Source organism: Camelina sativa, chromosome 17 (genome assembly GCF_000633955.1).
Source record: "Camelina sativa cultivar DH55 chromosome 17, Cs, whole genome shotgun sequence".
Classification (NCBI taxonomy): Eukaryota; Viridiplantae; Streptophyta; class Magnoliopsida; order Brassicales; family Brassicaceae; genus Camelina; species Camelina sativa.
Window position 1 is genome coordinate 1,783,681 of NC_025701.1, and position 20,455 is coordinate 1,804,135.

General features: G+C 39.0%; 5 protein-coding genes and 1 non-coding gene across 6 annotated transcripts in view; 4 read left to right on the top strand and 2 right to left on the bottom strand.

The window, feature by feature from the left end:
- Positions 1 to 1,738, top strand: part of LOC104754611 (probable voltage-gated potassium channel subunit beta) — a gene marked incomplete in the record, with an annotated part of 2,247 nt that extends 509 nt beyond the window's left edge. The window contains 4 exon segments of the mRNA XM_019239738.1: positions 563 to 758; positions 845 to 988; positions 1,103 to 1,267; positions 1,363 to 1,738. Coding sequence (XP_019095283.1) covers positions 563 to 758; positions 845 to 988; positions 1,103 to 1,267; positions 1,363 to 1,476 — 619 coding nt within the window.
- LOC104754612 lies at positions 2,364 to 7,285 on the top strand. Its single transcript, XM_010476833.2, has 9 exons — positions 2,364 to 2,573; positions 2,768 to 4,932; positions 5,014 to 5,334; positions 5,432 to 5,671; positions 5,739 to 5,902; positions 5,987 to 6,134; positions 6,224 to 6,346; positions 6,426 to 6,513; positions 6,598 to 7,285. Exons 2-9 carry the CDS (start codon positions 3,088 to 3,090, stop codon positions 6,771 to 6,773), a joined length of 3,105 nt encoding a protein of 1,034 aa, XP_010475135.1. The 5' UTR covers positions 2,364 to 2,573; positions 2,768 to 3,087; the 3' UTR covers positions 6,774 to 7,285.
- On the bottom strand, positions 7,131 to 9,986 carry LOC104754613 (nucleolar GTP-binding protein 1-like). Its single transcript, XM_010476834.1, has 3 exons — positions 9,848 to 9,986; positions 7,472 to 9,517; positions 7,131 to 7,362 (listed from the first exon to the last, which is right to left on the bottom strand). The coding sequence occupies exon 2, from the start codon at positions 9,499 to 9,501 to the stop codon at positions 7,486 to 7,488; it is 2,016 nt and encodes a 671-aa protein (XP_010475136.1). The 5' UTR covers positions 9,502 to 9,517; positions 9,848 to 9,986; the 3' UTR covers positions 7,131 to 7,362; positions 7,472 to 7,485.
- LOC104754614 (3-ketoacyl-CoA thiolase 1, peroxisomal-like) lies at positions 10,186 to 13,310 on the top strand. The gene is made up of 14 exons (XM_010476835.2): positions 10,186 to 10,509; positions 10,699 to 10,763; positions 10,873 to 10,957; positions 11,046 to 11,172; positions 11,257 to 11,355; positions 11,426 to 11,490; positions 11,625 to 11,732; positions 11,819 to 11,896; positions 12,003 to 12,135; positions 12,241 to 12,337; positions 12,408 to 12,531; positions 12,635 to 12,743; positions 12,821 to 12,904; positions 12,990 to 13,310. Exons 1-14 carry the CDS (start codon positions 10,441 to 10,443, stop codon positions 13,085 to 13,087), a joined length of 1,341 nt encoding a protein of 446 aa, XP_010475137.1. The 5' UTR covers positions 10,186 to 10,440; the 3' UTR covers positions 13,088 to 13,310.
- TRNAM-CAU lies at positions 13,379 to 13,463 on the top strand. The gene is given in 2 exon segments: positions 13,379 to 13,416; positions 13,428 to 13,463. It is a non-coding gene; the product is annotated as a tRNA-Met (tRNA).
- LOC104754615 (chromosome transmission fidelity protein 18 homolog) lies at positions 13,602 to 20,015 on the bottom strand. Its single transcript, XM_010476836.2, has 22 exons — positions 19,514 to 20,015; positions 19,300 to 19,433; positions 18,850 to 19,049; positions 18,461 to 18,736; positions 18,255 to 18,341; positions 17,945 to 18,046; positions 17,778 to 17,843; positions 17,307 to 17,467; positions 17,087 to 17,131; positions 16,674 to 16,747; positions 16,458 to 16,525; positions 16,055 to 16,123; positions 15,872 to 15,969; positions 15,695 to 15,776; positions 15,496 to 15,574; positions 15,334 to 15,421; positions 15,096 to 15,249; positions 14,780 to 14,971; positions 14,632 to 14,691; positions 14,298 to 14,536; positions 14,033 to 14,132; positions 13,602 to 13,899 (listed from the first exon to the last, which is right to left on the bottom strand). Exons 1-22 carry the CDS (start codon positions 19,924 to 19,926, stop codon positions 13,846 to 13,848), a joined length of 2,841 nt encoding a protein of 946 aa, XP_010475138.1. The 5' UTR covers positions 19,927 to 20,015; the 3' UTR covers positions 13,602 to 13,845.

Genomic DNA, 20,455 nt, shown 5'->3' on the forward strand with positions numbered 1-20,455 from the left:
TTTTTTTTTTTTTCTTTCTTTTTTTGGTTTATGAATTTTTCATTTTCACTTATTTTTGTAAAGATCTAGACTTTTTGATTTGATTTGATATGTTTCGAAATTGAAGTGCTTGTCTGAAACAGTATTGTCCTTGTACTATGTGTTTTTGTATGCATTTAATTTTCAGGTGATGAATTATGTTGGATTTTTTTCTTGCATGTGCTTTTCAGTACGGTTTTGCTGTTTGAGAGTTTTGTAGATGATGATGTATCTTGGAACCAGCTTCATCGTTCTATAGATTAGTATTCTTAGATGCATGTTCATGTAGCGTTTTGGTTTATTGTGGATTCTGTACAAATCTCTTTTGGTTTCCATTTGATTATGTGATTCGTCTGTGGTGGTATGGGGATCTGCATTTTGTTATCTTTCTTATATGGGTTTGGTGACAACGTATTCCAAAAATGGCATCTTTTGCATTATCCTTAGTCCTACTAGCGTTCTTGATTGAGATATGCATATGAAAGATGTTTCTTTTTTTGTTGTGTGTGTGTGTGTGTGTATGGGGTCTTATCTATTATTACAGGCCGGATGCTTCAACTCCTATCGAAGAGACAGTGAGGGCGATGAACTACGTGATTGATAAGGGTTGGGCATTCTACTGGGGCACTAGTGAATGGTCAGCTCAGCAAATTACAGAGGCATTGGGAGCTGCAGACCGCTTGGATATGGTCGGTCCAATCGTCGAACAGCCAGAATACAACATGTTCGCTAGGCACAAAGTTTGTATTCCAACTCTTTCTTTCCCTTTTTTCCTTCACTGAGTTGCATCATTTATTGATTCGGTTTACACTCTTATGGTATGTAGGTTGAGTCAGAGTTTCTTCCTCTTTACACCAATCATGGCATAGGTCTCACTACTTGGAGCCCACTTGCATCGGGTGTCCTCACTGGTAAATACAACAAGGGAGCTATTCCCTCAGACAGCAGATTTGCATTGGAGAACTACAAAGTATGTTTTCTCTCTTTTTAGTTCTCTATACTTGGTCGTAGTTGTTAAGATATCCCTCTGGTTCTGCATCTAACAAATCTACTGGTACATTACCCTGTTTGATTTCTTTAACAGAATCTTGCCAATAGATCCCTTGTGGATGATGTGCTGAAGAAAGTTAGCGGTCTCAAACCGATCGCAGATGAGCTAGGTGTAACCTTAGCACAGCTTGCAATTGCATGGTGTGCGTCAAATCCTAATGTGTCATCTGTTATCACCGGTGCCACAAGGGAGTCACAGGTTAGTTCTTAAATCCCCACAGTCGCGTCGAGTCTTAATCTAGATTTCGATCAATGATTTTTGAAAGATGTTGTGTTTCTTGTACACCTACACAGATTCAAGAAAACATGAAAGCTGTTGACGTTATCCCATTGCTGACACCTTCTGTTCTGAAAAAGATAGAGGAAGTGATACAGAGCAAACCAAAACGTCCTGAATCGTATCGCTAAAACTAAAACCCCGAGATCGCTCATCCCTCCCAATTCGATCAGTTTCAAAAGTGTGTTACACCGGGGGAAAAACACTAGAAGAAGCGTTGTAATGTGTGTTGTTTGATGTTGGCTTTGTTTGTTCTCTTTGGTAGCTTGTGCAATTTTAAAGACTCAGACAAAGAGAGAGATGAGAGTAATAATGTGAATTTTAGTTTTGTTGTTTTATCTTTTATAAACGGTCTTTATTTTGTTAGTGAAACTTAAAAGTTTGGTTTTTGTAGTTGTGATGTCATGACCTCAAATATATTGAATAGCTCATCAAACGGTTCTGGTTAGACATAGTCGGCTATTCCTATATATAGTCTATAATGTTAGGAACAAATTATTTTATTTTAGTTCAAGGGGGCTGATATATTATTTGTATAACCTAAAAAGTTGGGGGAAAATGAGAATATAATTAAAAGATTTTATGGAGGTATTTAAAGTTCAACGTGCACAACATAATGTCTCAACTATATACCATGTTTTTCCAAAAACATACATAATGCACATAACTTATTTAGGTACGATCCGAATAAAAATCTAAATTTGGATTTTCTGTTTTATTCTTTTAGTTATATTAAAAACTAAGAGATCAGTAAAAAAAAAAAAAAAGGGTCTCTAGAAATTGTCTAAAAAAAGTAAGATCTCAAAAACCTCCACATGCAAATTTACTAATTTGAAAAATATCTGAAAGGAAGGTTAAAAATCAGATAAAACAATTATTAATAGATAAAAGATGAAATTATCCATGATTCAACAAGTGAAACGAATTAAATCAAAAATTTATTTGAAGTAAAAAAAGGTAAAATAAAAAAGAGAGAGAGTTTAGTTTTTTTTTTTATTTTTTTTTTTTTTTTTGGGGGGGTTCGTCCAGACCCGCCCGCGTTATTTTTTGAGAGAGCTTCTCTGCGTCGTCTCTCTCTCTTTCTCTTTCTCGCAAATCAAAAACCTCAACTTTCGAAAAACTTCAATCTCCATAAACATTCTTCTCTTTTACCCATTTATCTCATTTTTTTTTTTTTGGTTAATCATCTCCCTCATTGCCAATCTCATTGGCTATTTTGTTTTTCCAGGTAATCAAATTCATCTAAAGCTCCAATTTTTTTTTTTTTTTTTTTTTTTTTTAAATTTGATTTCAAAACATTTGGTCTTATAGATGATCTCGTTGTTTATATTGGTTTGTGTGATCAACATTTTCAGAAAAAAAAAAAAAGAAAATTTATCATATTGAAGAAATCTTAGTTTCTCGTTGTTGTTGTTCTTGCAGGGGAATAACATCTGGTATTGTCCAACGCGTTTATATGAGAACAAAACTCTGGTCTCTGTTTGATTTGGTATGATTTTGTAGCCTGAATGAAGCCTGACAGATGTTTGTTGGAGGCTGGCTTGATGAGGATGAACACAATTGGTTTTGGTTATAAATCTCCATAACCTGTTTCCTCAAAGAACGTCTAGAGATTGGGGAGTTAAAAGAATAGAACTTTGGTTCCTCAGAATCTGTGATACCAGAGATTGTGTAGAAGAAAGAAGAAGAAGGATTTTGGTATACTTTTTCTGTTTTTCCTTCGTTTCGGTTCTTGATAGAACATGAGAATGGAGTTTCCTGGCAGCTCCAATCAGAATTTAGGTAGGGATAGGTTCAATGGGGAACTCGGTTGTGGTAGCAACAATCATGAAGACAATATATGTGCTCAGACAGGGGAGGAATTTTCAAATGAGTTTTTGAGGGATTTTGGTGCTCAACGAAGAGTACAAGGTGGTGTTAGTAGAAATGTTGAGGGTAATAATCGCCATCTCGTTTATGAGGATTTCAACAGAATTCTTGGCCTTCAGAGAGTTGAGTCCAACATGTCTGAAGGTATTGGATCAAATGTTGCAGACTCACCTCGGAAGATGATTCATACTGCAACATCATCAGATGTTCCTTTTCCGGATATATTGAAGCTTCTTTGTAGCTTCGGGGGAAGGATCTTACAGCGACCTGGTGACGGCAAGCTTAGATACATTGGAGGAGAGACTCGGATCGTCTCTATACGAAAACATGTTGGTTTAAAAGAGTTGATGCACAAGACTTATGCTTTGTGCAACCATCCCCATACAATCAAGTATCAGTTACCAGGAGAAGATCTTGATGCCTTAATCTCGGTTTGCTCAGATGAGGATCTTCTTCATATGATTGAAGAGTATCAAGAAGCTGAAACAAAGGGTGGATCTCAGAGGATAAGGGTCTTCCTTGTATCTTCATCAGGATCATCAGAGAGTCCTAAAATCTACAATGAAAGAAATATGAACATGAACCGAAACACGCACCAGCAGATGGATATAGATCACTATCAGTACGTTTCAGCTCTTAACGGTGTCGTTGATGTGAGTCCTCAAAAGAGTTCCAGCGGGCAAAGTGGGACAAGTCAGACAACACAGTTTGGGAATGCTTCAGAGTTTAGCCCTACATTTCATCTCCGAGACTCGCCTACTTCTGTTCATACATGGGAACACAAAGACTGCAACAGTCCAACGTTCATGAAACCATATGCGAACACGAATGCTGTTCACTTTTTGCCGAAGATTCCGGGGAACTCATTTGGTCAACAGTCTCCTCCATCATCTCCTTTTTCGGTTCACAAGAGAGCAAACACCGACGTTCCTTACTTTGTTGATCAAAATGGTTTCTTTGATACTTACTTGGTTTCTCCAAAATTCCCACAGCAACATAGATTCTTGTTTGAGACTACTGCACAAATGCAGAAGCATCCAGAAATGAATCTTCATGACCGGAGGCCAAGCGAAGATATTTACCCCCATGGTCAAGGTTATATCGGAGCCGAGAAAGTGAGGCTTAAGAAAAACGCTCTCTCTGATCCGCAGCTGCATGATGAGAGCCAAATCAAAAATGGGTTAGAAGCATTTACAAGACAACCATGGAAAATATTGAGAAGGAAACTACATGTTGTGGCTACGTCAAAGTGGGGAGATAGTGATGATATCTATTTCAAGAATCCAGAAGGAGGCAAGAGAAGTAAGGAGCTCGAGTTTAACAAAAAAGTTCCTAATAACTGGATCGATCGTGATCATAGTCCTGGACCTCCTGGTTCGTCTGATCAGGCATCAAAGAAACATGGTGGCAGTACCAGTAATAGCTCTTTCAGTCCGAATTATTTTAGTCCGAATTATCAACCAGCTGCTCAGGTTACTTCAAGTGATTCACAAGATTCAGCTGGAAGTTCTGTCTTCTCTTTATCAGTTAACACCAACGAAAATCATCTTGACTGTTCGAAAGACAAATTTAATGGTCTCCAGCAAGACATATCACTAGATATTCTCATCAGAAGCCACACTTCAGCTACAGATCAATTATGTAGTACAACCAAATCAATTGATCAAGCAGATTCCTCTTCACCCAATACAGATTTCCCGGTGGAATATCTGAGACGTGTAAGCATAATTCACATTAATCCTTGCATAAAGTTATCAATCTTTTTGGTCTAAGTCTGTTTTCCTCAAAACTATGTGCAGGATTTGGAGACAAAATGTGATGATATAGAAACAGAGAATTCTCTTCCAAGAGAAGAGAGTATTCACTACTGTGGATTTCCTCTTACGAAGGTGGGAAGTAGAGAAGCTGCTTTTATGCATACGCAAGACTCACATGATTTCTTCAAAAACAAGGTGCTTGGTCCACAGTTGATAGTTGAGGATGTGACTGACGAAGTAACTTCAGATGCTCTCTTGTCAGCTACTATTGTCCCTCATGTACATAGTGAGTCAGATGATGATCACAAATCCTACACAAGGGAGAAAGAGAATACAGATGCTGGTCATGAATCTGCAATGGAGGTACGCAAATTATATTGTCCTATTAGATTATAAGTTCTGGCTTTCCTGATGTGTGTCGGCTTAAGGTTAATCTTTCTTTTCTCTTTTTATATTACAGGAAAAGCATAAGAAAAGCATAAACACCTCTGATTCGTTTAGTGAAGCTGCGATGGTTGAAATTGAAGCTGGAATCTATGGCTTACAGATAATCAAAAACACTGATCTTGAAGACTTACACGAGCTAGGATCTGGTACATTTGGAACGGTTTACTATGGGAAGTGGAGAGGAACTGATGTGGCTATCAAGAGGATAAAGAATAGTTGTTTCTCTGGTGGTTCATCTGAGCAAGCACGACAGGTTTAACTCTTCTCTCGAGTCTTTGAACTTTTAAGATAATTTCTTTACTGATGTCTTTTGAAAACAGACTAAAGATTTCTGGAGAGAAGCTCGGATATTGGCGAATCTCCACCATCCTAACGTGGTGGCCTTTTATGGAGTTGTACCAGATGGACCTGGTGCAACAATGGCAACAGTGACTGAGTATATGGTGAACGGATCTTTGAGACATGCCTTGCAGAGAAAAGACAGGTACGTACACATTATTTGTCAAATCTCTCTCTGTATGACCTTGTGCGATATGGCATTACTGATGATGGGAATCTATATGCACAGAGTACTTGATAGGCGCAAAAAACTGATGATAACTCTTGATGCTGCATTTGGCATGGAGTACCTACATATGAAAAATATTGTTCATTTTGATCTTAAATGCGATAACTTGCTTGTAAACTTGAGGGATCCACAACGACCTATTTGCAAGGTTCAAGTTTTCCTCAAAATCTCAAGCCAAATTGTATGAGTTAAATATAGTATTTTTTCCTTCTCACTTTCACACTGTTCCATTTACAGGTTGGAGATTTCGGATTATCAAGAATCAAACGAAACACGCTTGTCTCTGGTGGAGTAAGAGGAACCCTTCCATGGATGGCACCAGAGCTGCTAAACGGAAGCAGTAACCGTGTCTCAGAGAAAGTATGTTGCTGAGTCCAAAATCAAAACATTCCAAATTTGTAGTCCTTACTACATGTTTTAATGTTCATATGTTTTGCAGGTAGATGTTTTCTCATTTGGTATCGTGCTGTGGGAGATCTTGACAGGCGAAGAACCCTACGCGAATATGCATTGCGGTGCCATCATTGGTATGTTCTTTGAACAAAATGAACTTGGATTGGATTGAGGTTTGGTTTCTGATCTAATTTTGTTTTGTACCGTAAAATAAAAAGGTGGAATTGTGAACAATACGTTGAGACCACCTGTGCCAGAACGGTGTGAAGCAGAGTGGAGGAAGTTGATGGAGCAATGCTGGTCATTCGATCCAGGAGTACGACCATCGTTCACGGAGATTGTTGATCGGCTTCGCACAATGACTGTTGCCTTACAAGCCAAGCGACGAACCTAAAAGCCCTCTCTAATCAAACTTAAAGAAAGAAATCAAACGTAAGTTGTGAGATAATACTACTGTACATGTCATCATTTTTGGGTTCGTTTTAAATTTATATTGGCTGAAAGAAAGTGGACAAGAAGATGGGGGAAATATAGATTTGTGAGAGATGTGCAGAGTTTGTAAATTAGTATTGGGGGAATTTACCGGTTTAGGTAAAAGCTGTATACCAAGAAAGTTGAGGTTCGAATTCTATTGTGTAAAAACAGAATTGTCATTTTTCTGTAAGGAACATGTTTCCTCCATCTAAAGAAATTAACTTCTTATTACCGGTTTAGGTTTCAGAGTTCTTTGATAAAAACAAAAACCACAAAATCAATGTTAGTAACCCTTCACACCAAACTTTGAAAATAAAACTTCTCAAACATCTTAACTCCAAAAAGAAACCATCATAAGGTTTGTTTAAACGATTACACTGGAAAGCTATAATAATCCATAACTGTCTGCGAAAAGCCACAATAGATGCATAACATAATAAGTAAACTAAAGGTAACGCAAATTCCAAAACTTGAGAGAACTTCTTCAATAGATCCAGCATCAGTTTTCTCTGCAAGGAATTAAAATTAATATTCTTGACATTGCAAGCAAATGTATCATCTGACACAATAATAAGGTATCTGACACAATAATAAGGTGGGCACAGAATGGTAACGTACCTTGTTCAGTCTCATCAACGCCTATCGGTTTTTCCTTTCCCTCTCTTGCCTGAAAACAAATGTTTTGGTCTAAGCGTCGGTATGACTCTGTCAGCTTCACCACGACGAGCCTTCTTGTCTCTCTTTTTGTGAGATGTATGGCTAATCTTAATGGCCGATTTCTTCTGAGTAGAGTCTTTAAATCCGTCACCAGGCACAACTTCATGTGCAGGAGGCCTTGACTGAGATCTTGAGATCGACATAGATCTAGACTTCGATCTCACACGCTGCTTCTTGTTCGACTGTTGCTCATCATCCACGTCCATTGCGTCGTTACCCTCATCATCTGATCGATCCCTCTTCCTCCCTCTAGACTTGCTTCTTGCACGGTTCACTGCAGAAGATGGATCAAGTCCAAGAGCTGATAGCTCCCTACCCATTCTTTTCGTTGTGTACTTCTTGTCCTTGTCAAACTTTCTTGGAACAGTAGATCGGTTCTGTGCAACAGTCTTCTTGAGCCTGTGATCTAGAATGATCTTAGCTCTCTTCTTTCTAATGGCAGCAAGTAGCAGCTGCTGCTCCTCTGAAAGCTCCTCAACATCCATCTCGATATCTTCTCCTTCAATTCCAGCCAGCCTCAATTCTTCTTCTCGTTCCAACTCCTCAAGCCTCTGAAGAATGTCTGGATCTATGAAGTCAGCCACATTATGACCATCGAGAATCTCAGGCATAATGTCTTCCTTCCATTCATCATGATGCAAGATGTAGTGCTTCTTCAAACTAGCAGAATAAACTCCAGCTCCACCGTTTTCCTCTTCCAAATCTTTCTCTGTCTTTCGTTTTTCCATTGCAGCAGCTTCCTTAGCTTTAGCCTCCAGAACCACCTGAGGTATGCAAGCGGGTCTATCTATGCTATCACGAGGCTTTGGCATCGCCACATGGAACCTGTTCAGGTGGTCGTTAATCTTTTTGGATTTCATCTTGGCCTCTACCCTCTGATCTAACAGCCTCTCACATGCGGCATTCTTAACAGACATCACACCTTCGTCTGTCAGAGTACTCATCTTCAAAAGCACAGCTTCTTCACTTGCTCCCATTGCAGTCTTCATAGCTTCAGCTTTCATCTCATCGATCAGCTTCCGATCCTCTTCAGATATGTTTTCCATGGGCATCAAATCAGTCTTGTTGCAGACAATGACCAACGGTTTGTTCATAAAGAGGGACTTGATGCTGTGGAAAAGAGCAGACTGCTGAGCAATAGTGTAACCACATGAACCTGAGATGTCCAGAAAGAACAAAACAGCAGCACGGAGATGGGCCAAGGCGGTGATACTGCACATCTCAATGATGTTACGGTCTTCGAAAGGCCTGTCCAAAATACCAGGGGTATCAATGACTTGGTACCTCAGGTACTTGTAATCAGTATGACCAACAAAGAGGGATTTGGTGGTGAAAGCATATGGCTGGACATCAACATCAGCCCTGGTAACCTTGTTCATGAAAGAACTCTTGCCCACATTAGGGTATCCACAAATCAAGACAGTACGAGTGTTAGGATCAATGGAAGGAAGCCTAGCCATGTGCTGCCTGATCTGCTCCAGATAAGCCAAACTAGGAGTGATTCTCTTCAAAACAGTGCACATACGACCAAGAGCAGCCACTTTAAGACACTTGCACCGGTACAGAGAATCACCATACTTAAGCAGCTTCACATAATCCTTGGCGATCTTGCTAACCAAGTTCCTAGCAGTATTAACCTGACCTAAAGCAAGCTTGTAATGATCTTTATTGTAAAGAACATGGAGAAGATCACCGTAGAAAGGATGGATTTGATCAAGGCGAGGAAACTCATCAATGATAGCGGAGAGCTTCTCATGGAAGTTGGTCTGAGTGTACTTGACCTTCCTCATGTAAAATTGACGGAGACGGTTAATCTTGTAACCCTTGTGGACAACAGTTGGAGTCTGACGCTGAGTCCTTGAAAGGATGATGTCAATGAACTCCTTGCCATTGGGAACAACTGTGATCTTCTTGAAATTGTACTGCACCATCTTCGCTTATTCGAATCTGTTCACAAATATCCATACAAATCCATCGTTAATAAAAAAAACATGAACATATGAGTTCCCAACAAACAAAACTGTAACAGCTTGCTTAAATCATAAAGCTTAAACTTAACGATTGCGAGATTTTAGACATCGAAAACAAAACAAAGCATCGAAATTACGAAGCGACAAAGCATCATCATCATATATATGATTAAGAATAAACACAAAAGTAGCAAAATTCTTAATAAACATCACTGAGAACAAAGAATATAAACTAAAGAAGAAGCAGACAACATCAAAAGGTGAGTGAAATCGAAAGGGAATAGAGAAAGGAGAGAGGGAGACTTACGTCGAGAACAGATGAAGAGAAGTGGCGAAGAAGGGGAGACTAAGACGGCGTTGGTTCTAGGGTTTAATTTAGAGGAGAATCAAGCCGCCGAAGAAATGACGGTCGACAGAGTTTTCTGAGGAAGAGAGAGAGACGAAGGAATCCTAAATATGTATGTAACACAAACCTAAAACCCTAGAAGCATACGACGTCGTTTATGAAAAAAAACCAAGATGATTTATACCGATGCAAATCCTGAAACCCATATTAATCCAGTTTGAACCGGTCTGAACCGGTTTAGTCTTTTATTTCCTTTTTAATAACGGTTTTGCTTTGGACAAAGCGATGGAGAGACAGATAGAGTTAAATGGTGCTGCTGCTGCTTCACTGTTCACATCAGATGAACTGCAATAGTTTTGACGGATTGATCGAGAAAACTTGACAGACAAATATAATTTGGTGATCGATCTTAGGGATTTTAGAATGAGAGAGACTCTTGTTCGATCAAAGACTATGTTTTTATAGCCGCCGACTAAGCACACAAGGGGTTAACTCTGTTTTTCTTTTATAACGGTTCTTGATTTGGAGTTGGACAACAACAAAACTATAAAAAAATGGAAAAAGTGATGGAGAGACAAAGGGTGCTGCTTCAGCATCTTCAACCTTCCGACGCCTCTCTCTCTGTAAGCTCTTCTTCCTCTTCATATACATAGCTTTGATTTCCCATCGCTAGTAAATTGCTCTCAATTACTTGCATGAGATTTGAAATTCTGCTATTGAAACCATAATGCTCAAGGCTGATTTGTTCTTTTGTTTGCTTCTTGTTCGATTTTTACTAAAATCACTGTCTTGTTGTGTTGTTTCCTCACAAGCCTTCAGCTTGCTTGGCTTCATATGAGAGGACCTCTCTATATGGAGATGATGTTGTCATTGTCGCGTTAAGTTTCTTCTCTCTTCGTTTCACATTATTTGCTATTGTTGTGCAAGCATGACCTTATGAAACCTTGTTGAATCCCCTTTCTTCAATGATTCTTTTGTTGATACAGGGCACAAAGGACTGCACTTTGCAAGGCAAAACGTGGCAGCTTCAAGGATACATATCCGGAAGACCTGCTTGCTTCTGTTTTGAGAGTATGCTGTGATTCAATTCCTGTTTCCTGGTTTTTTGGGTTTCCCCTTTTCCACTTATGTGTACTAGTCAGAAGCTTCTTCGTGGTAGGCATTGATAGAGAAAACAAATGTAAACCCATCTGAAGTTGGTGACATCGTAGTGGGTACTGTTTTGGGGCCTGGATCTCAGAGAGCCACTGAATGCAGGATGGCTGCCTTCTATGCTGGTTTCCCTCGTAAGATTATTACATATGTAATCCGGAATCTTTGATATCTGGTTTTGTTGTATGCTAATGCATGCTCTTATGTCCCGTTTGAAGAAACTGTTCCCATCAGAACCGTGAACAGACAGTGTTCATCTGGGCTTCAAGCTGTTGCTGATGTTGCTGCTGCCATAAAAGCAGGTTTTTATGACATTGGTAAGAGAGTAACTGTACCTTTGGTTACATGAATTATATATCTTTTTTGATAACAATACGTTGGGTACAGGTATTGGAGCTGGACTGGAGTCCATGACAACCAATCCAAGGGGATGGAAAGGATGCAAAGGTACCGTGCTCTTTTTGTCTCTCTCTCTCTCTCTCTCTCTCTCTCTCTCTCTCTCGCTCTCTCTCTCCTTTCTGGAGTGTTTTGATTGGTTCTGTTGGATTTTAAGACCTCATATATAGAACGTATACTGTTGTTGTAGGTGGAGAAGTTTGAACAAGCACATAGTTGTCTTCTTCCAATGGGTATTACTTCAGAAAATGTAGCACACCGGTTTAATGTTTCAAGGGAGGAGCAGGATCAAGCTGCTGTAACTCAAATAAACTTTCTCAGTTCTAATGCATGCATTTGATATTACCCTCCATGCTTTGTTTATCGAGTCAAATGTATATGTAGGTTGATTCTCACAGAAAGGCTGCTTCTGCTACATCTTCTGGTAAATTTAAGGATGAAATAACCCCCGTAAAAACCAAGGTACATGCTGTTTTCCACCTTGCAACAACTCTGAACATGTTAGATTCTTCAGGATGCATCAAGTGCTCTTTTCCCCAAGTTTATGGATTTTGTTTTTACTTTTCAGATTGTTGACCCAAATACAGGTGATGAGAAAGCCATAACAGTCTCTGTTGATGATGGGATTCGACCTAACACAACCCTCTCCGGACTTACGAAGCTGATACCAGTGTTTAAGAAAGACGGAACCACAACTGCTGGTACTTTTCCCAAACTAATTGTTCTTTTGCAGAGAAAACTGTTTGTTTGTTTGATCCATCTATACTTTATTTTTTTAAATACATTGCTTCGTTTGTGTCAAACAGGAAATTCTAGCCAATTAAGTGATGGTGCAGGAGCTGTTCTCCTTATGAGGAGAAGTGTCGCAATGCAGAAAGGCCTTCCCATTCTTGGTGTATTCAGGTGGGTTTGACACTCTATATTGACCTCTCTTTGCTTCATTAAGTTAAAAGCACTCTTGGACACATTACAGGTCCTTTGCTGCAGTTGGTGTGGACCCAGCAATCATGGGGGTTGGGCCAGCTGTGGCTATTCCTGCTGCAGTCAAGGCTGCTGGTTTAGAACTCGATGACATCGACTTGTTTGAGATTAACGAGGTATAAGATAATAGAACAACTCTTCTTTGGGTCTTTCCATGCATTTCACTACTGCACATGCTAGTTTCCTTGTTATAGTCCTTACATACCGTTGTGTGTTTAGGCGTTTGCATCTCAGTATGTTTATTGTCGGAACAAGTTGGGGATAAACCCGGAAAAGATCAATGTCAATGGAGGAGCCATAGCCATTGGACATCCCTTGGGCGCTACAGGTATGCTCTGCTTGTTTACATATCATTAGCCTAAATGAATCCCTCAGCTACTAACAAATGCTATTACACTTTCTCAGGCGCCAGGTGCGTTGCAACGTTGCTGCACGAGATGAAACGCCGTGGTAAATACTGCCGTTTTGGAGTAGTGTCAATGTGCATAGGTATGTTTTAAGTTCACTCTCACTTTCACTCTCACTCTCATTCGTTCCACACACTCACTCTCACTGGGATTGGGAAACCGCGCAGGTTCGGGAATGGGAGCAGCTGCGGTGTTTGAGAGAGGAGGCAGTGTGGATGAGCTCCGCAACGTCAGTAAAGGGGAAGGACAACAAGGCCTTCTTTGACCAAGGACTCTCGCTAGGGACGTCTCCAAATTAGAACACACTGCTAAAAAAAAAATGCGTTATAGATAAATAAATCATGGCAACAACAGTACAATATTTGAGGAACAACTTTTTGTTCTTACTTTTGTTACACTTTAGTACAAAATGTAATTGGTTGGTCACATTTATGTATGTGATGTACAACAACGCTAGAACTATATGATGAATTACTCTGTCAGCTAAAATGTAAAATGCAAGCGTCCTTTATAGAAACCACAAAGTTAAAAATGAGTATTGTGACTAGCACAACAAGGGGTGGTGGCGCAGTTGGCTAGCGCGTAGGTCTCATAGCTACTGAGTGATCCTGAGGTCGAGAGTTCGAGCCTCTCTCACCCCAAATATCTTTTTGCTCGTTCAAAATGATTTTTATTTTCTCAAGATGGTTTAGGAATTAGGACATTGACCGATTTTTCCGGCACATATTTGCATTGAAAGATAAGATAAAGACAACGCTGATGTAGTACGCAGCTACTAATTAATCATTGGGAAGTTTTTCCCTCGAAGGTGATACAAGTCGTCAAACTTGGATGGATGTGGTTTATACATGAAGTACAAGTTCTACTTTGTAAGATATATCATATAAGATTTTCAGAAGGAAAAAAACGCAGTGGGATGTTCCACATCTAGCATATTTACACAATTTCAATTTCTTAGCATATGCAAACTTTAAAGCTTAGTTTGTAGCTATGCACCACTCTAAGACTGACTTCATTGCAGAATCATAGTAGAAACTCCCGCATTCTAACGGGTCTCTTCACAGCATTTGTGAAACCCTGTACGTGTAAAGCATACACATCAGTGTCAATATTTCGAATCTGACTTAAAGTTTGAATGTCTTTATGTTTTTATATAGCTATCTTAAAATCATCCTTGAGAAGTTTTTGGTTGGCTGCAAGTGTGACATACCTCGTTAAACTTGAAGAGAAGAGGTCGTGAATCTCTTTTTGCAGTTGCTCGCTTTTGTACATCCTCTGGATCTTCATAATCTTTCCTGGACTTCCTAAACCTGTTCTTACCACACAAATATGCGATTAGTTTATGTTCATGATTTATTTACACTGAACCGTCTGGTTGAAAATGACTCAGATGAGACTCTATTCATCCACCACTTTGGGCGATAATAGCCTGGGATATTATGAAGTTCAAGCTACACTCTAAATTCTTTAATTACCTGTCGAAGAAATTATGGGCGGTGCGAGATGCCTTTTTCACATCACTCGTATTCGGTTTTGAAGTTGTGGCAATCCCAACTGGGACCGACGAAGGTTTAGAGGTAACTGGATTTCGTTGACTTTCATTTGGTGCAGCATTCGTTTTCCTCGCTAAGTCTTGATTTATCTTCTTAATTTCAGGTTTGTTCAAGATCCCCAAACTTCCTCCACTTGCTTGCAATATCTTTTGCTTCTCAACCTGTTTTTTTAACATTTATATGAAAATCAAGAAGATCTTCATGCGACTAAAGCCACAAATCTATAACACGTTCCGTGGAAGAAGATGTGACTTACTTCATGTACCAACACTTGTTTCATCGCCAAGGTGAGTATATGATGTTTAAATTGGTGACCCTGTCAAATGTTGGAAAGGCGATGAGTATTATCCCCAAAAGTAGAATTTGGTGGATAGATGCTAGGGGAAAAGAAACAGAAACAAAACCTTAAAACTAATGAACTCAAATAGATGTGGATCTAATGCAAGAAGTGAAGCATCTGAAGCAGCTGCCTTCCTGAGGCTACTCAGAGCAGGATCAGATTTCACATTCTTATAAGTCAAAGAATAAGAACACATAAGCATGACCAAACCCGCCAGTTGATCCTTTTGCCTATCTGATAGCAAATGTGATGCCACCTGAGGATCATAGCAAGATGTTATCCATAGAAGAGCAGCATTAATTGATGTAAGGTGGCACAGTAAACCGCGAAGGGAACAGAGAATACAAAGAAAAATCAACAGCCAATAGATGAAGACATACCGGTCTAAGAGTTGGGGGAGAAAGAATATGCAATAGCGGGGAAACAGAGTCTTCTACGAAAGACTTGATTGACAAATGCCTCCCAATATAGGGAGGTATCTTGTGGTGCCAAGACCGCAGAGACTCCTGCTTTTCCACTAAAAGTGTTCGACATCTGGTACATTTGATATTGAGAAGTACTCGTAAGGAGGAATGCTTGAAATGTTTCGTAATCAAAAAGAGATGACACCAAAATCACCTGTGGTATGACTTAGGCCACTCAATAATTGGTTTTTGAATCTGGGCCACACGACGGTGAATAGGTATCACAAGGCTAGGAAAGTAAACTGCGTCACAAGTTAATGGAAAAACAGTGTTATTTCTAAGAATCAGTAATCATTTAGAGCTTTAAAGGCTTTACCGTAGAGAGGCATATGCTGGGTGCGCATGATGTATCGATGCAGCAAATCAGAAGTTCCAAGACCGTCCAAACAGCTAATCTTTAAATTAAAAAGGATTACCATAACGTTATTTACAGAACATAACCGCACTAACATACAGGAAAAAGAAAAAGAAAAAAAAAACAGTCATAGGGCACTGGAAATCATCATTAGCCTTACTGTCTTGTCCATCACCGGATCATGGTAGTGGAGCTGCAAAATGTTTTCATGTATACCATCGAATATTAAATCATAATCACCCCTGCACGTTCAGTTAATACATAAGCATGAAGGAGAAAAAGACAAAGCAGAAAAGTTACGAAATATGAAAGAGAAAAATCATTGTCTTGTACATACCGACTAGATACGATATTGTGTAAGAAGTCAAAATTTTTGGCCTCACTGCCAGAAGCGTCATTAGATCGATCTCGTTTCATTTTTCTCGTGGTGAATATCTGAAGGGAAGAAGCAAGCTTGGATACAAAATGAAGAGATCTGTAAACAAAGATTGCTTTGATAATTTGATTGAGCTTAAAGTACCTCTTTCCAGATATCAAACAGACTCTTTGACATGTCTTTCCGCCCAACAACTTGGGATCCAATGTCAATCTGAAATAGAAAGCACGTGGTGGTACTAAGCTTATCAGAAGGTTCAATTTCCAAGAATGGAAAACTAAATAGAAGATTAATTGCCTAAAGAACAAAATTGTTGAAAAAACGGCTTCAGTATTCCTAACTAACTCATTAAATGCATAAAAGTAACTGGTTTTCAAAGCAAATGACTCATAGGATCATCAAGAGATCTTCTATTTCAGTTGGCAAGGCACCAAGCAGCTTTTTCTCCTCCGTTGAAAGTCTAATGAACTAAGATTTTCCACTGAAGTATTATTCAAATCGAAAGCAGAAAACAGACACAAGTGCTAGAAGGGCATCGAAGTCTCACCACATTGAGGGTTTCTTTCCTTTTGTTGAGAAATTGCAGAGTGTTCAAGCAAGAGCGTATGTCACAATCTGTAACCACCAAATATGAAGGCAAAAGAGAATCTTTTAGGAAACAAATACATGACTAATTTCTTCTCTAAGAAAATCAATAATTATATGAGATCAAAACTTGTGGCAATAGATCAAACTAAGAACCAACTTTAAGGGAGAAAGTTACCAGTGAACTCTGCAAGAGCACTAAGAGCGAATGATCTTGCTTTCATCCCTTCCATATTACAAATATACTTGAGCCTATTATCATTTGCACATTTTAGTAAGTCGATTGATAGATAAATCAAGTCGGGGACAAATCTTGACTTTAATTTGAATACAGTTCACTGGCTCTTATATAAATGACTAGATAACCATGATAGCAATGAGATGTGCGGCATCATTTCATACTAAATCACTAAGGTACTATATTAACGAATTTAGTCACATCCTGGCTCCCAATTCAGAGTGGAAGCTATTATTACATATGACTGACAGTTGGACTAATACAAATGGCCGTACCCTCACCAAAATGAAACAAACAAAATAAACTATTGTTAATAGTTCTTCGTTGCATGCAATAAAGTAAGAAATAGTTACCTGTTTACCACACGGCTCACTGTTGGTTGAACAAATATATGAACCCTGCAACAGAAGCATATGTTCTTATCATCATACTAAGAGAAGGTTTCGATAAATAAGCATATGATAAGCAGAAGTAACCAACACATATTTAAGACAATTCAACACTTTGAGCAGTATGCTCTAAGAAAAATAGTGCCTTCACCACGCAAACAGTAAAAAGAGACCTTGAACTTACTTTGCTATCTGTCGCAGAGGCCTAAGTGCTGGTGCATATAAATCATTACATATACAAATGATAGGTCTTGATAGTGGTGCTGTCCGGCGCTCTTTCTTCGAGGAAGTCTTCCCATTCTCTATATTTTCCTTGCCTGTAGCATGCTTTCGTTCTGCCAACACCTATGCAGCAAGGATACAATTATATACTAACAAATGCTAACACATAGCCCATCCCAAATTGGTCTCCAAAAGAGAATACAAATTCAAGAAATAATTGCGAGAATCAAAGGAGGTTTAGAGCTAGCAACGTAAGATAACAAATAACCAAAAACCTTTGTGCAGTTACTAAAACTGGGAAGGAGTGACATTTTAAAGGGTTATATAAAGGTAAAACGAGAAGAGAGATGATAGTAAGTACACACGCCAAACTTAACCTAAATCTCAGAGCCCAGAGTGACCCGGAGTCAAGTACCAGCATACATATACATACCATCTTTAGAATAACATCAACTGCTCCTTTTCCATCACCAAGAGCTCCATCTATCTCATCAATCACCTACATAAATGATTGTCAGTCTCTTCCACTCCAAAAGACATTGAATAATACTTTCAAACATGATGAAAAGAGGTAAATGAACAAAGAGTAGGTAAGCATACCAAACATTTAGGTCTAGAATCAGCTGAAACAGAGTTCATCTGAACTACATCAAGAATTCTCGTTTCAATGGCTGATGCTGATCGCTCGTCACTAGCATTGATCTGCAAAACAACACAAGTTGGATTAACCTAAAAACAAGAATAGAAGAATAAGAAACCTGCACATACAGAAGCATTGGTAACATGGAAATTAATCAATGTCATACATGCAAAACCATAAGCAGAATTAAACTCCAAGATACGCCCCGCTTATTCTAATGGTCGAGAATTTAACTAGAGAAATAATGAATTCAGATTTCAACAAGAATACCTCAACAACGCGATATCCACAATGCTTAGCTGCAATGTGAGCAAGCGTAGTTTTTCCAAGTCCTGGGGCACCACAAAGCAGAAGAATCTACAGAAACAGTGAAATTACACTTTTACTACCGGTGCATACTGAAGCTTATAATACAAGACAACCACAAGCAGCTTATATAACAATAAACTTGGAGTCTATATCAGTCTATCGCTCACCTTTTGCTCTGGGGGACCAGTAAGTTTTAACTTCTTGTTACTGCGCAAGTCTATATTATCTGTTGTGTTGCTATTGCTCACGTCTGCATTTTTCGGATATCCAACACTTTCCTTATTCCATCTATTGAACTGTTTTTTCCTTGTAAAAGATGAATCCGACTTTTTATGATGACTTGGTGTAGAATGTCGTTTCAGAGCTGACAATACTTCCTCTGTCGTGCTCCTAATTTCAGATCCAAAAACAGAAGCATCCCACTGCTTAAGCCATAAGAGGACCTACAAATAAAATCAATAATGGTCAACCACAAGAACCGATAAGACGCCATCTAAAATCCCTGAATCTTAATTCATCTAATTGACCAGAATCATCACCAAGAAACGAAAAATACCTCTCGATTGGTCTGCTCATCACTGAGAAGCTCAGTAAATGAGCAAGGAGAATATTTTTCCACCCAGAGTTTCTCATGCATTACAGATGTTTCTGCAGAAATGGTTTCATTCTGATCTTCGGAACTAGTTTGCAAGGCCTTGTAAAATGCCTCCTTCTCTGATTGCTGCAAAAGAACACTGATTGAATCTTTAATAAGACCTGCAAAACAGTAATGAATGATACAAGTTACCTACCGAGAAAATTAGAGATATTGTCAGAAGATTGTATGCTACTTCAAGAATTGAATTTTTTCCCGGAAACCTTGTCCACAGTGAATTAGTAGCATGCATAAGCTAAACTGATCTTAAAATTATGAAAGAAATGCCAGAAAAGAGTATTCCAAGCAAGAAATAGATAGTTTACAGATCTAATACAGCAATTCTGATAGCTTAAAATGAAAACTTGGTACCATTAGACTTGGCTTTCACATCCAACTTCTTCACTTCTTCGTCTCCCAAAGCCCGGCAGAATTTGGCATAAACCCTCTCTCCTCCGTCAGGTGCTGTGATCGGAAAGCACTCCCCGTCTATCTCAGAAGCGTATCTGCAAATTCCAATAACAAGATTACTAAAAACGAAATCAAAATTTCCGACCTCGGTATGTCTCGTGAACAGTAGAGTAACCTGGACAAAATAGTCTCCTTGGGAATGACCTCTTCTTCTTCTTCCTCCTCCATAACGTGAACGACTTCCTTAACCGGCGAGAACCGTAACCAATCCTCGTCTTCAATTTCAACCCGGTTATTATCAATTTTGCTTCTCTTGTCAGAAGCTGGAGAGACTTCGTCGAGATTTACAATCGGATCGGAGATTAGACTCCTGGGTCGTTTACCACCGTTGATATCAATGGGTTCCGATTGACGGACATGAGGCTCTTTCTGCGCGACGCGTTCTTCTTCTTTTTCTTCATCGCCGTCAATTGGGTAAGGATACGGCGGCTCCTCGAAGTTTAGGTAGTCATCGTCTTCTTCTTCATAGTAATTAGAGTTGGCTTCGAGTAGCTCAAGCTCCTCCGGCAATGGGATATCGAATTCCATTCTCTGGTTCGATCGGAATTTTGTTGGGAGTGGTGATCGAAAATCGGAATCTGGTGTGAGGTTGAGCGGGAACAAGTGACAGTTTTAGCGGGAAAGCGGTGGCAGCAGGATCTCAAATTAGGTTTTCGGCCCATTAAATACTCGGCCCGTTTCTCTATAATAGCCCATATATCATGTTGTATTGTACCCTACATGTATAGTTGTGATATGGAATTTTTGCCAAATATGCCATATTTTAAAAAAAAGTTTTGGGGAATGCCACATTTGTCTCATCTTTCTGAAAATGCCACATTTTTACTGTTCACATGTGATTAAAAGACGAAAAAACCCTTTTATGAAAGAGTGATTTTCATGGACGAGATCTGATGGACAAATTATTAGAGTAAGTCATAGACTTGTCCACGAATTTCATTTTTCTAACTTGTCTACAAGAATTATATTAACGAAGTTGTCCACGAGTTCAAATTAGTTATCTATATTATTAAAGATAAGTTGTCTACGAAAGATAATTAAACAGAAAAATGTAAAG